General features: G+C 22.0%; 5 protein-coding genes and 1 non-coding gene across 6 annotated transcripts; 3 read left to right on the top strand and 3 right to left on the bottom strand.

Moving 5' to 3' along the window:
- Window positions 1-2,721: 2,721 nt before the first annotated feature.
- PY17X_0407800 (60S ribosomal protein L7, putative) lies at window positions 2,722-3,976 on the top strand (the record flags this gene model as incomplete). Its single annotated transcript, XM_022955062.1, has 3 exons — window positions 2,722-2,727; window positions 3,053-3,178; window positions 3,335-3,976. 3 exons carry the CDS (start codon window positions 2,722-2,724, stop codon window positions 3,974-3,976), a joined length of 774 nt encoding a protein of 257 aa, XP_022811543.1.
- Window positions 3,977-5,489: 1,513 nt separating this feature from the next.
- Window positions 5,490-6,150, top strand: PY17X_0407700 (40S ribosomal protein S12, putative; the record flags this gene model as incomplete). The annotated part of the gene is made up of 2 exons (XM_721171.1): window positions 5,490-5,570; window positions 5,803-6,150. The coding sequence occupies 2 exons, from the start codon at window positions 5,490-5,492 to the stop codon at window positions 6,148-6,150; spliced, it is 429 nt and encodes a 142-aa protein (XP_726264.1).
- Window positions 6,151-6,910: 760 nt separating this feature from the next.
- PY17X_0407500 (40S ribosomal protein S23, putative) lies at window positions 6,911-8,192 on the bottom strand (the record flags this gene model as incomplete). Its single annotated transcript, XM_022955061.1, has 3 exons — window positions 6,911-7,159; window positions 7,561-7,739; window positions 8,183-8,192. The coding sequence occupies 3 exons, from the start codon at window positions 8,190-8,192 to the stop codon at window positions 6,911-6,913; spliced, it is 438 nt and encodes a 145-aa protein (XP_022811542.1).
- Window positions 7,310-7,449, bottom strand: PY17X_0407600. The gene has a single exon (XR_002696552.1). It is a non-coding gene; the product is annotated as a small nucleolar RNA snoR03 (small nucleolar RNA).
- A 2,577-nt stretch (window positions 8,193-10,769) lies between the features above and the next one.
- PY17X_0407400 (T-complex protein 1 subunit beta, putative) lies at window positions 10,770-12,609 on the top strand (the record flags this gene model as incomplete). Its single annotated transcript, XM_022955060.1, has 2 exons — window positions 10,770-10,772; window positions 11,011-12,609. The coding sequence occupies 2 exons, from the start codon at window positions 10,770-10,772 to the stop codon at window positions 12,607-12,609; spliced, it is 1,602 nt and encodes a 533-aa protein (XP_022811541.1).
- Window positions 12,610-13,620: 1,011 nt separating this feature from the next.
- Window positions 13,621-14,326, bottom strand: PY17X_0407300 (ER membrane protein complex subunit 5, putative; the record flags this gene model as incomplete). The annotated part of the gene is made up of 4 exons (XM_022955059.1): window positions 13,621-13,723; window positions 13,871-13,977; window positions 14,059-14,117; window positions 14,248-14,326. The coding sequence occupies 4 exons, from the start codon at window positions 14,324-14,326 to the stop codon at window positions 13,621-13,623; spliced, it is 348 nt and encodes a 115-aa protein (XP_022811540.1).
- Window positions 14,327-15,272: the final 946 nt, after the last annotated feature.

The following is a 15,272-nucleotide window of genomic DNA, read 5'->3' as shown; positions in this document are numbered from 1 at the left end:
AAGTTTAGCTATATTTTTTTTTTTTATCAATTAAAAAAAAAATGTACATATATAAAGAGATTTAGTAAGTATAAATGCTTGCACATTTTATGTATAGACATACGAAAAGGATGTATGTGGGGATCTTTCTAAAATTGGATATTAGACAAAAAATTATAATCTTAAAATTGTCGAAATTAATGGATAAATAAAAATGTGTTTATGTTTGTCAAATAAAAAATGGGCAAATTAAAATTCCCATGAATTCCTATTAAAATATAAAACGAGGACATACTTATGTATCCTTTAAATAGTATAAATATATGTGTGTTTTTTTGCACTATATGTGTGTAATATATTTTTTTTCTTACATACAAAAAAACGCTTAAAAAAATATAAATTAAAAAATAAAATACCATTATAAAAGGAATACATAATGATTAGTTTGGAATACATAATGATTAGTTTGGAATACATAATGATTAGTTTGGAATACATAATGATTAGTTTGGAATACATAATGATTAGTTTGGAATATCATAATTATTAATATGAATAAAGGGGGAACAATAATAACGAAAAAATATATCTTATGTAGATATATAAAACATAAGTTCTTTTTATTAAGTAATAATTAAAAAAAATTTAATTCATTTTAATGTGCATTTAAAGGATTGCTTTTTTGTCTATTCAAATTTTAATATACATTTTTTTCCCAGTATAATGTATAATACTTTCCTTTAAATATTAACATAATTTTATGTAAAATATGTTTAGAACTTGTAGATTTTGAATTTATTTATATGCATAAAAAACAATAATGTGAAATCGAAACATGGTAACCTTTCCTTAAAATACCTTATTCTTTTAAATTACATCCCATTTAATAGTCATATAATTCAATAGAATAAATATATTTGTTCGTAAAAATGTAAAAATAGTAGTAAAGGGTTTTTATGTATTGTCTGGTACGTGGCTAAGCATCATATATCATCAAGTAAAAATTTATACTTCATTTCGCATATACCTTATATATACCTTATGCATATATATATACATATATATATATATACATTACATGTAGGACCATTTTGTTATTTTTTATGTGTTATTCATATCTTTAAAGGATATGATTAAGTTTCATTGTGAAAATATAATAATTTCTATGAACCATTTCCTAGGCACAAAATATGTGTGCATATAATAACTGAGTATAATTATTTGTGTGTATTTTTACTTTGATAACGATTTAGTACATATACTGTAAAATGGGTAAATATAAATTTGTCTATATAGAGAGTAGCATTTTATTTTTTTTATCAAACTTTTAATTATTTTTTGGTAAATAGGTATATATAACGTGAGAGAGTGAGTTATGGTGTACTATAAGTTATTCGTTCATATTCAAAATAAATAGTATTTTTTTAATTTTAAAAAATATGTAATAATATGGAGCCAAAAATGTGAAATAGTAAACGAGGGAATATTATTGCTGTACATATATTTTATGTATGTGTACATAATAAAGCCATAAAAAAAAGCTAGCTCCACATTTTATTATTTCCTCGCAAGAAATTAGCTTTTTACTTTTAAATGTATATAATATAATATATGTTATATACACGTGTAATAAGCTTTAGTTACAAGGCTAAACTTGGATATTTCGAAAAATGTAATACTTATATATATGTAATTGGGGGGGTAAAATATATTTTATACCAATATATTGATCTATATAAATGATTATGTATAACTTTAATAAATTATAGAATAAATATTTAAAAATAAAATTTTTTTTTTATATCCAAAATGAACAAAAAAAAATTGTTTGAGTATAATATTTATGAACAAGTAATAAAAATTAATTTACAAAAAAAAAAAAATATTACATATATTTATTTATGTATAATAAATATGTAGGTATTTATTTATTTTATAGTAAATATTTATTTTACGCATGAATATTTTTTTGTTTTCTCCCCCTATATCATATGGCTTATATTCAATACAAATATAAATACACGATATTCTTTTGACGGCTTAATTTAAAATAGGTATATTGTTTATTATGTATTTATTATTGGATTATATATTATTCCCTTTTATAGTAATTTATGTGATATATATATATATGTAATGGGTATATTTTAGCACTATAAAAAAAATATTGCTTAATAATACTCTACATTTCATTGTTGAATTTGGAAAGTATCTTTAAGGCACTTTTTATTATATACAATAAATTTTATTTATAAATGGAATATTGTATGCTTTTTATATATATACAAATTATTTTATAATAAATATAAGCATAATTCTTAAGCAAAAAAATTTAAGCATATTGGTGTGGTAAATATCAAATAAGGGGGAAAAATGGGATATATATAATATGCAGGTCGTAAATTATGGTGATGCATTTAGTATTAAAATAAAAAAAAAAATAAAACTATATATACATATAATTTAATTTTGTATATATTTATTTTCTTTCAACTAACAAAATTAGCATTAATATACAATTTTTTTGATTGTTTGTTTTTTCCCGTTTTTTAAAATTCATAGATATATAATTTAAAAAAAAAAAAAAAAAAAAAAAATATTTTGAATAAACATAACAAAATAATAAAATTTTAGATAAAGAAAATATCTTTAATAAATCTTCACAAAAAGAAGAGGATATCCAAATAAATCATTTTGTTCTTAACAAATTTATGAAAAATATATATCAAAAAAATATAAACGATGGCAGTAAGAAATCAAAAAAAATAAAATAAAACTAAATAAATAAAACAACGCATTTAATAGATATATAAATATGTATTACATTTCCATTGTTATATATATATATAAATAAAATACATATAATTATTATATATTCCCCATTTAAAGTGTATATAATATATACACGCCATTATTTACATATATATATTTCGGGGGGGGATAAACAGACAAGCCAACATAAAAATGTTTATATAATGCTATGTTTGTGCCCATGGATATGTATATATATATAAACATGTTGTGACTGTATTGTTTCATATATATATATTTTTTTTTTTTTTACAATTAACAGGATAGATATGAAGAAAAGGGAGAAAATGAAATAGGAAACAACATGGCCGCCCTAAAGGCCAAGAGAGCTAAAAATGCTGCAGCAGTAAAAAAAAGAATTATGAAAAAATTGAAGGAAACAAAATTGGTAAGTTACATGTTATGTTAATCGTGATAATGGTGATAATAGTGATAGTGTTAATCGTGATAGTGATAATCGTGATAGTGATAATAGTGATAGTGATAGTGTTCGTCGTGATAGTGATAATAGTGATGACGGCCATTTGTTTAACGACTTTTTTAGGAAAACAAGAAAAAACGCATTGAATTAAGAGCAAGGACATTGAAGTACGAAAAAGAATATGAAGAAGAAAGGAGGCAAATAATAGAGTTGAAAAGAGAAGCTAGAAAAAATAATTGCTTTTATAGAGAAGCTGAAAAAAAAGTTGTTTTTGTAATAAGATTAAAGGGTGTTAATAAATTACCACCAAAAGTGAAGAGTGTATTTCGCTTATTAAGATTATTACAAGTACATAATGGTGTGTTTGTTAAAGTTAATAAAGCTACAAAAGAAATGTTAAAAATAGTTGAACCATATGTCACATATGGATATCCATCTTTGTCTACTGTTAGAAACTTAATATATAAAAGAGGATATATAAAAGATGGTAAAGTACGAAGATATTCTAGAAAAAAAATTCAAAATAATGAAGATATTTCAAAACACTTAGGTAAATATAATGTACATGGTATTGAAGATATGATCTATCAAATATATACTTGTGGTTCTGTTTTTAAAAAAGTAAATAATTTCTTATGGGCATTTAAACTAAAACCACCCAAAAAAGGATTCAAGGCAAAACGCCATGGATTTAATGAACCAAGACCAGGAGATTGGGGAAACAGAGAAGAACATATTAATGATTTGGTTAGTCGAATGATTTAATAAATTCAATAAAAAATAAAAAATAAAAAACAAAAAATAAAAAAACAAATAAATATATATATATCCATATAAGCAATTATATATGCCCCAAGAAAAAAACTTTTTATTTTGGAATAAAATTTTTTATCTTTTTTTTTAAATTAAAGATTACAACATCATTTTAATTTTAATGCATTTATTTTTCTTATATTTTTCTGGAAATATTTTCATAATATGAATGATTTCGTTTCATATCCTTTGCATATATGTATTAGTACATGTAATGGGAGAGATGTTTATCATTTATATAATTTTTTTATTATTTATTGTGCTTGCGTATATTTAGTTCAAACTACAATTTTGAAACCTGTATGAAATATATTGATAAAAAGCAATCAAACAAACAAACAAACAAGCAACGGGTAGATATGCACATCAAAATATTATGACCATATCTAGAACTCATAGGCTACATATTTTGGTCGTGTTTCGAAAACTCTAAGCCTAATGCCCAAACTTAAATGCGTAAAATTTAGTTATTTTATTACAATCGTAATTATTTTTTTTTATTTTATATGAAAAAAAAAAAAAAAAAAAAAAAAAAAAAATATACATATATATGCATATATTTTAACCATTTAATGTGCATACAAACTTGTTACTTAATTTTTTTTAATAATAATTTTTGGTTGGAAGGCTCTATTTTCTTATTTCCCATAAATTAAGAAGGGGGAAATGTAACATATGTAATATTATATTATTATGTACCTTTATACGTAATAAGCTATTTGTGCACTAATGGCATTATAGGTATGCAATGCAGCAAACATAAAAATTGTATGTATGTAATGTATAGTAATATGTAGTAATATGTAGTAAATATGTATATGTAGTAATATGTAGTAATATGCATTTACTAAGTTATAGTCATACATGTAAAGATATTTTTGAGAATAACGTTGGCACAAACCGTTTCGTGAATTATTTCAAATTGTACGAATGTATTAAGGTTTAAATATTTAATTTATTTTAAAAAGGAATAAGCTTGGCAAATTTGAATATTATAATATATGATGTGGTATTTGGCAATGCGTAGAAAAAAGTAGGTATAGAAAGCGTATAAGATGATATATACATACATACATACATACATACATAATATATATATATAGTTAAAAAATTATATTATTATTAAGGATTTTATTTTAATATGCTTTATGTATGCATAGTTATTTATATTTTTTCTGAATATATTTTTTTCTTTTGATATTATTAAATTAAAAAGGGATTAATAATTAAAGCCCATAATATATACTTTTTGTGCGTTTAAAAAAAAAAAATAATAATAAATAATAAAAACACTTTAACAATTTTTTGTTAATTTACCAAATATATTATGTACATATTATAATATATTTTTATTTTGTATAATTCTTTATAATAATAAAATTATTTTACTTTTTTCCTCAAATTATTTTACTTTTTTTCTCAAATTATTTTACTTATTTTAATAAAAAAAAAAAAACAAATAAAAATGGCTGACGCAGAGAGTGTTGATAATAATGTAGTTATTGAAGAAAAAGCTGTTTTTGATAATGTAACAGCAATACAAAAGGTAATATTAATAATTTATAAATATGAATCAAAAAATATATGTATATCTATGTTTATATAATAAACATATTTTGTTATTATTGCTTATAAACATGTAATCTATTTCATTACTCAGTGTTTCAAATATTGATACATATATATATATATGATACATATGATACATATGATACATATGCATATAACTTTTGTTAAAATTATAATAAAATAAAAAATTTATGTTCATATATATGTAGGTCATAAAGAATGCATTAGTACATGATGGATTGAAAATTGGAATAAGAGAAGTAATAAAATCTATTGAATCTAAAGAAGCTAAAGTTTGTTTTTTATCAAATGTTTGTTCAGAACCTGCCTATAAAAAATTAGTTACTGCTTTATGTGCAGAAAAACAAATCCCATTATTTATGATAGATAATGATAGTAAAGATTTAGGACAATGGTCAGGATTATTTAAAGTTGATAAAGAAGGAAATGCTAGAAAAATTATTGGAGCAAGTTCTGTTGCAGTTATAGATTTTGGTGAAGAATCTGCTGAAAGAGACTTTCTTTTGTCACAAAAACCAACAACTGCAGCTGCCTGAACAATTCATGCAAAATATGTATGTACATGCGCATTATCGTTATTTTTGATATAAATATATTAATAATATGCACATTTTAAAAATGTATATTATGCATACATTTTTTTTTTCTTATTTCATAATTTTCCTTATTTTATTTTTTACAAAATATTATGTATATAATTATTGCACTTTTGAAAAAAGACGACATTTTAAAATAGTATAACACAAAATTATCATAAAAATCGGTCGTAAAAACTTCATAAAAATTGGTCGTAAAAACTTCATAAAAATTTATGTGACCATATAAAGGGGCCTAATTGATATGCATACAATATTAATCGGCACATTTTAGAAACTAAAAAAGAAGGGAATAAAATATAATTATATATATGTGTGTACCAATTCGGAACTATAACCCTTGTCATATGTATACCCATTTTGGTAATAACCAATCTACGTATGTAATAAAATTTACACAATTTATTACTTTTCTATTTTTATGTTTCTACAATGAATTGAATATATACGTTATTTTTTATTATGTATAAGGTGATTCATAAATAGGTATCTCTTTAAAATGTTCCAAAAATTATGAAATATAAATAGCATAGAAAATCATTTGCACATATAGCTATAAAACACACGTTTGTGAAGAAGAGCAAAAAAAAAAAATTTGAAAAAAATATATATTAGTATGTTTATATATACATTGTTCATATGCAAATGTTGCACAGCATAAGTGATGGGAATGAAAGAAAAAAAAAAAAAAAAAAAAGCCTTATGATCTTGGCTTTTCTTTCTTTTCTTTAAATAAAGCTAATAAAGATACTCTTGCTACTTTAACAACTTTGAACTTAACACCAGGCAAATCACCAACTGAATGACCACTTCTACCAAATCCTGAAACTAAAACTTCATCATTTTCGTCAATAAAATTTAAACAACCATCTCCAGGAACAAAAGCGGTAATTTTTTTACCATTTTTTATCAATTGTACTCTAACACATTTTCTGTATGCAGAGTTTGGCTATAAAAAGAAATAATAATTTAGTAATTAATATAAATATTAAAAAAGTATTAAATATTATTATATAATCATAGAATATTCATTGTGTATAATTGAGGTAGTACATATTTTATTGATCAATTTCATAATAATTATATAATATGATATAATGTGTTGTTGAAGAACTAAATTATTTTTATGCATAAATAAATCATAAAAATTAACATATTTTTAATTTCTGCAATTTTTTTATCCATTTTTTGACTCACGAGCTATTTTGTATACTTAGCTTATGAAACACAAATGGAACTATTAAGTTATATTTTTATTTCAAATGAGCTAGCTAATTATGTATTATTTTTTTTTTTATGAAAAATAGCTAGTTTGTACATATATATTTGTGCATAAATCATTTATTTTACCTGTTTAGCTTCAATAGCAACTTTTTCAACAACAATTCCCTTAGCGTGAGAACTTCCTCTAAATGGGTTAGACTTCCATCTAGTTCCTAAATGAGATTTTTTGTATCCCTTGTCTGCCCATCTTTGTGTTCTTCTCCTTATTCGGAGTTTTCTTGCTGACCTTAATCCACTAGGTTTTCCTGTTAACAAAAAAAAAAAAAAAATGGTAAATATAAACATAATATGAAGCTACAATTATGTACAGGCTAGGCATTATAACATTATGTATATATTGAGGGAAGAAAGAGTTGGAGTATTTTCCATATAAAATACAAGGGGAAAATATATAGGGACAATTTTTTTAAATAGTTATCATTCGTAGTTATCATTTCGTAGTTATCATTTCGTAGTTATCGTTTCGTAGTTATCATTTTCATTGCGTTATTTATTTCTTTCCAATAATATATACGATGCAAATAAAACAGCTTGTCAAATTTTTATGAATATGCATATAATATATACAAATATATAGCTGAATAAAAAATAACTCTTAGTCCCTTAAAAATCGTATATATATGTATATATATATATATATATATATATATATATATATATATAAGATGTTTTTGTATGTAAATTTTACCTGATCCCATGTTGGTTTAATGATATTGTTAAATTAAAATTTATATATTATTAATTTTTCATAAAATATAATTTTACTTTGTAAATACTTAAAACAAATATGTTTTTTGTATTTTTGTTCGTTGTAATTTTTATTATAAATAAAAAAAAAAAATCTTATATTTTTTTTCAAAAAATTATAATCTATATATATATATATATATGCATTTAAAAAAAATATATTAATTTTGCGTATATCTACAAATTTTGTTTTTTATTGATGTGAGAGCATACTACATAAAAAAATATATTAAAATAATACCTTCAAAAATATATACAATATTACATATATATATATATATATTTTTTTTTTTTATACATATGTAAGATAAAAATTGCCAAACATTTAGATATGTACTGAGAAATACGAGCTAAAGCCAAGGGTGTTACTAAGTGGTTATATATTATATACTATATTATATATACATACATTTTTTACCTTAAAAAAAATAAAGGGTAATGAATTGCTTATTAATTATACTATGCAATAATTGCGAGTTGGGTAGTAATGCGTATAAAAATTAACATAATATATTAATGCGCACATGGATATTTATATTTATTATTTTATTATTATTTTGCTATTATTTGTTATTATTATTTTTTTATTATTTTTTTTATATTATATCTTTAAGTTACTTTTTATTTCCAAAAAAATTTCCCCAACGGTACCCCAATTTATTTATAGTTTTGGTGAGTATACATACTTTTGGATGTTGAAAAAAAAGATATAATAAAATAAAAGATTAAAAAAAATAATTATAATTATAATTGCAATTATATAGATAATAATAGAGCAAATAAAGGCTTATTATTATATAGTAATATATAATTATTATTTTTTATAACATTAAGTGTAATTTTTATCAACATACAATAGTAAATAAAAATTAAGATAATATTTACGATAAAAATGATAATAGAAATTAACTTATTTTCTACCTATATTATATGGACACAATATTTAGTAGATTTGTTTAATGTAAAAATAATATGTATTATATTTTATTTTTTTTTTATTTTTTTTTTTTTATTTTTTAATGTCATAAGAACAAATAAATACAAAAATTGTTTATTTATAAAATAAATGTGTTGGTAAATTATTTCAAAAAATTGTAAAAATATGTACATATATTTCTCAGTATCTTAAACTATACTAGGTCGTCTTTATAATTTAGCTTTTAACAAATTTTATAAAAATATAGCTTTTACATGTTTTTAATTATTTTATAAATAGCAAGGATAACTTTGAATATAATACATGATATATTATTTTTTTAATTTTGCATAAACATTCTTTATGTATGTTTTATTACTATCAATAGGCGTACAATTAATGGCATATCATATATACTCATTTGCACACACCAAACTGAGAATGAAATATATTTCTGTACTAGCCATTTATACTAGCCATTTATAGCAACAATTTATAGCAACAATTTATAGTAACAATTTATAGTAACAATTTATAGCAACAATTTATAGTAACATTTTATAGTAACATTTTATAGCAACAATTTATAGTAACATTTTATAGTAACATTTTATAGTAACATTTTATAGTAACAATTTTTATGAAGACATGCGTATTCATATCTCATGTCCAGCAATAGGTTATACATATGGAAATAACCCAATCTTATTAAGGTTAATTTTTTTTTTTTTTTTTAAACGTTGGGGTTTAGGTTGATATAATATTTTCTTAACAAATAAAAATATATAATGTTAATTTTGGCTAGTTGTTAAAAAGTATAAAAATGGAAAATATAAATTTTCCCGTTTTTTTATATGTAGTACACTACTTTTATTTTGTTACTATTGTTGTATAAATATATCATGTTAAGTAATTAAATCTTATATGATAATATTAAAAAATTATGATTTATTTATAAACTATTTTATATTTAAAAAAAAAAAAATATTATATGACTATAATTAAAAGATATTTATAACTTGTCAACATTTGTACTTTTTTTTTTGGGGAGGTTTTCCTATTTCTATGTGTAGAAATATTTAACGTAATAAGAGAAAATAAAAAAATAGTAAATAAGTCCATCGATTTAATAACTATGTACACCAAAAAAAATGTATAGAAATGTAAATATTTTTTTATTATATTTATTACAAATTTCTTTGTAAAAAATTATTATTATTTATTTTTTTTTTTTAAATAAAAATTGCTATTCCGTTGGGTAAGCATATATATACATGTCAGTGGGAAAATACTATGCATATACCACATGCATATAATACATATTTTTTTTCTAAAAAATTATTAAATATATTATATATGAAAAAAAGAAAAGAAAAAAAAACAAAATTAAACTTGGAATTTACACAAATCGATATACTAATTTAAGGAGAAAAAATTAAAGAACATTGTTTATAAAAGTTTATTTAGCAAACTTTTTCTCATTTTTTTCTCCTCTATTCTCAATATTTTCTCAGTATTTTCTCAGTATTTTCTCAGTTTTTTCTCAGTTTTTTTTTCAGTTTTTTTTTCAATTTTTTTTTCAACTTTTTCTATATTTCACAAATTTGAAAAAATGGTAAGTGGGGACTTAATTTGCATGTACACTTTTCTTTTTTATTGATTGAATCGTTGTATATGAATATTTTCAATGTCGTGTGTAGTAGAAAGGGAAAGTACAATTACATAAATATTTCACTAATTTATATCGAATGTATATGTTAATTCATTTTTTTATTTTTTTTATTTTTTTTATTTTTTTTTTTATTTTTTTTATTTTTTATTTTTTTTTTTTTTTTTTTTTTTTTATTTTATAGATGAATACAGTTGTACCTGAAGTATTGAAACAAGGGGCTCAAGAAGATAAAGGAGAAATTGCAAGATTGCAAGGATTTGTTGGAGCAATTGCTGTTGGCGATTTAGTAAAAAGTACATTAGGACCTAGAGGGTTAGATAAAATATTAACTCCATTAAATTTAGAAGGATCACGAAATCATCAACATACTGTAACTAATGATGGTGCTACTATACTAAAATCTGTTTGGTTAGATAATCCAGTATCTAAAATATTAGTAGATGTAAGTATGCAACAAGATAATAAATGTGGAGATGGAACAACAGGTGTAGTTGTTTTAGCAGCTGAGATGTTAAGAAATGCTGAAATTTTAATAGAAAATAAAATTCATCCTCAAATAATTTGTGATGGTTTTCGTATGGCTTTAGAATCAGCTAGAGAAGCATTAAAAGAATCTTGTTTTCGTCATGATATACATTCAGATGTATTTAGAGAAGATTTATTAAAAATAGCTAGAACAACTTTATCATCAAAATTATTAACTCATGAAAAAAATCATTTTGCAGAATTAGCTGTTAATGCAATTATGAGAATAAAAGATAATTTGAATTTAGATTTAATACATATAATAAAAAAAAGTGGAGGAACAATTAAAGAATCTTATTTAGAAGATGGTTTTATTTTAGAAAAAAAAATAGGAATAAATCAACCTAAAAGCTTAACAAATTGTAATGTTATGATTGCTAATACCCCTATGGATACAGATAAAGTAAAAATATATGGAACTAAAGTAAATGTACAGAGTTTTGAAGATATACAAGAATTAGAAAATGAAGAAAAATTAAAAATGAAAAAAAAAGTAGAAAATATAATTTCACATGGTTGTAATGTATTTATAAATAGGCAACTAATATATAATTATCCTGAACAAATTTTTAGAGAACATAATGTTATGACTATAGAACATAGTGATTTTGATGGTATGGAAAGATTAGCAAATTGTTTAGGAGCTGAAATTGCATCAACTTTTGAAGAAGGTTTAAATATAAAATTAGGATATTGTGAAAAAATTGAAGAAATTATGATTGGAGAAGATAAATTAATCAGATTTTCAGGATGTAAAAAAAATGGTGCATGTACTATTATACTTCGAGGTGCATCTTCTCATATTTTAGAAGAAAGTGAAAGATCGTTACATGATGCTTTAGCTGTTCTTTCAGAAACTTTAAAAGATAATAGAATTGTTTTAGGAGCTGGCTGTTCAGAAATGTTAATGAGTAATGCTGTTGATAATTTAGCAAGAACAGTTGAAGGAAAAAGAAGTTTAGCAATTGAAGCTTATGCTAAAGCTTTAAGACAGATACCAACATATATATTAGATAATGGTGGTTTTGATAGTTCAGAAATAGTTAGTAAAATACGTGCACAACATACAAAAGGAAATAAATATGCTGGTATTGATATTAACAAAGGAGATGTAGGAAATGTTATGGAATTAGGAATATATGAATCTTATAATTCGAAACTTTCACAAATAACATCAGCAACTGAAGCAGTCGAAATGATTTTGAGAGTTGACGATATAATCAAATGTGCCCCTAGGCAAAGAAGCGGCGTTTAACATTTCATACGCCATTGGCCACACACTGACTACACATTGGCCACATTTATGTCTAGACGATGTGATGTATATCATAGGTCTGTCCTCTTTGCCAAGAAAAAGCTAAAACAAAATAAACTTGACCCCAATTATTGCACTACTACTACTACTACTACTACTACATATTCGTATTAAATCTTATGTTTTTATGCACATTTTTTTTTCGACGATTGCTTATGTATATAGAAGTAGTTACGTGAGTGATACATATATTAATTAATTTTATTTTTTTTTTTCTGAGTTATTCCTTTAGCATTTTAGCTATCTTTTTTTATACATTCCTTTATGTACTATATACAAAACTTATATACACTGCAATATATTTTAGTTCATTTTATCTCGTTTATTTTTTTTATAAATTTTTCACAAAGGATCCATGCTGACATATTTAACAAAAAAAAAAAAAAAAAATATACATATATATATATATACATATATATATAGTAGTGTCTGCTGGCCTTTCCCTACTTTTCGAGGATGCATAAATATATATTTTTTTGCGGTGCATGTAAATTTGTTTATACATTCATAACTAACACAGTAAGAATACCAACCAATTAATCAGCCATATTAAAACATGTTAACATTGAAATGGGTTAATGTTGAAATGGGTTAACATTGAAATGGGTTAATGTTGAAATGGGTTAATATTGAAACAGCTAGGTTGAATTAAAAATGCCCAAATTATGTAGACAAACGAAAACATACTTTGACGCACAAAAGAATAACCAACATCATTATAGTGCGACTTTTGCACTAAAAAGGGTACCAAAAAATGAAAAAAAAGAAATGAAAAAAAAGAAAATAAGTGAAAGAAATGAAATGAAATGAAAACGTTGTAAAGCATTAACAAACTTGTTCCGATTGATGTTAAATATGTGCACAAAATAAGTTTGCACTCAAAGTTTGAAATGGGGCAATGATAACGTTTTCTTTAGTTGTAAAAAAATTATATTTTCTAAAATATTTATTTTAAATATTTTTAGATAAAAATTCATTAATATAATCCTTAATAAAATATTTCCTGTTGTAGCTTAGACGGAAGCTTTTCCGTATGTGTGCTGCATCCCAAGAGCTACAAAAAAAAAAAATTAAAAAAAAATTAAAGATAAAATTAACGATAAAATTAACGATAAAATTAAAAAATAAGAAAAAATGCAGACAACTAATAGAGCAAAAGTTGAGTCATAATAAACAGATATATATCACTTATTGCTCATACTTATTGTCAAAATCTTTTGACATATCATCAACTTTTTTAAAACTGAGAAATAATCTACTTCCACCATATATGGTTATGAGAGCACATAGAATTGTTTGAATTGTTAGCTATAAAAAAAGTATAATATAAAGTTAGGTTAATAAAATATTATTAAATAGAAAATTATTCATTTTGTTTTTATAGCTAACTGGTGTTGGAATTATAAAATCCTCTATGTTATCCTTTCCTAGTTTAAAATTATTAAGTACTATTTAAGAAAATTAAAAAATTGTTTAAAAATATTTGAGTGTAATATATTATTTAGGTAATACAAAATAGTATATTCAGTTTTGCTTCTATACAAAGGATGTATATATATTAACTTTTATTTAGCTTACATAAATAAACATTGTGGCCACATTTCAATAGGGATGTTAGCCCTATCAAGGTTATCATAACTGCAAATTGTTTTATCATTTTATTATTTTAGTATTTTCCTTTATTTGTATTTCCTCACTTTTAAGCATTTACATTCGTATGTTATTTACATAATACTTTGATTTTTTTTGATTTTTTTTGATTTTTTTTGATTTTTTTTGATTTTTTTTGATTTTTTTTTGATTTTTTTTTAAATATAATTTTCGTGCATTTTTTCTTATTAAAAAGGAGCAAATAAATTAATAATGTATAATCAGTTTTTTTCTGTGGTAATATTTTTTTTTAGTAAAATAATTCACAAAATTTGCATTTTTTATTTATATGCTATAAATAGGAACTTTACAAGTACTATATGTATAATTCCGCAAAAAGAAGCATACTAATTATGGTATATTATTAAAAAAAAAAATATCATTTTTTAAATATGTAATTTTTTAAATATGTAATTTTTTAAATATGTAATTTTTTAAATATGTAATTCTATATTATTTAAAATAAATATTTTAAGGAAAAGTATTAAAACATATATTATGTAAAATAAAATAATTTTTTTTTTTGGGGGTATACTTTAAATTTCCTATAAAATATGTGACAACCCTTTTTTATTTTGTTCTGTTTGTATATATGTTAAATTAGTTTATATATTTTTTTGGATAATATATAAAAATACATTTAAAAACATTATAATAATAAGTAATAAAATATGGATATATAATATGTGCTAATAAAAAATATGAATTCTCAATTATTACCTACTTTAAAGTATTACTGTGTGCAACATTGTTAGGTTATATAATAGCTTTTTCTCATTTTTTTATAGCTATATAAAAAAGGAAACAATTAAAATAAATAAAAATAATAAAAATAATAAATAATAAAAATAATAAAAATAATAAAAATAATAATAAAAAATAATAAAAAATAAAAATATTCATAACATGCGACTCAGATTGTCGTATAGCGAACTGCTACTTATTCTTTTGTA

The sequence above is a fragment of the Plasmodium yoelii genome (genome assembly GCF_900002385.2).
Source record: "Plasmodium yoelii strain 17X genome assembly, chromosome: 4".
NCBI classification, from domain to species: Eukaryota; Apicomplexa; class Aconoidasida; order Haemosporida; family Plasmodiidae; genus Plasmodium; species Plasmodium yoelii.
Note: the sequence above shows the minus strand (reverse complement) of the source record. Positions and strands in the feature narration are given on the sequence as shown.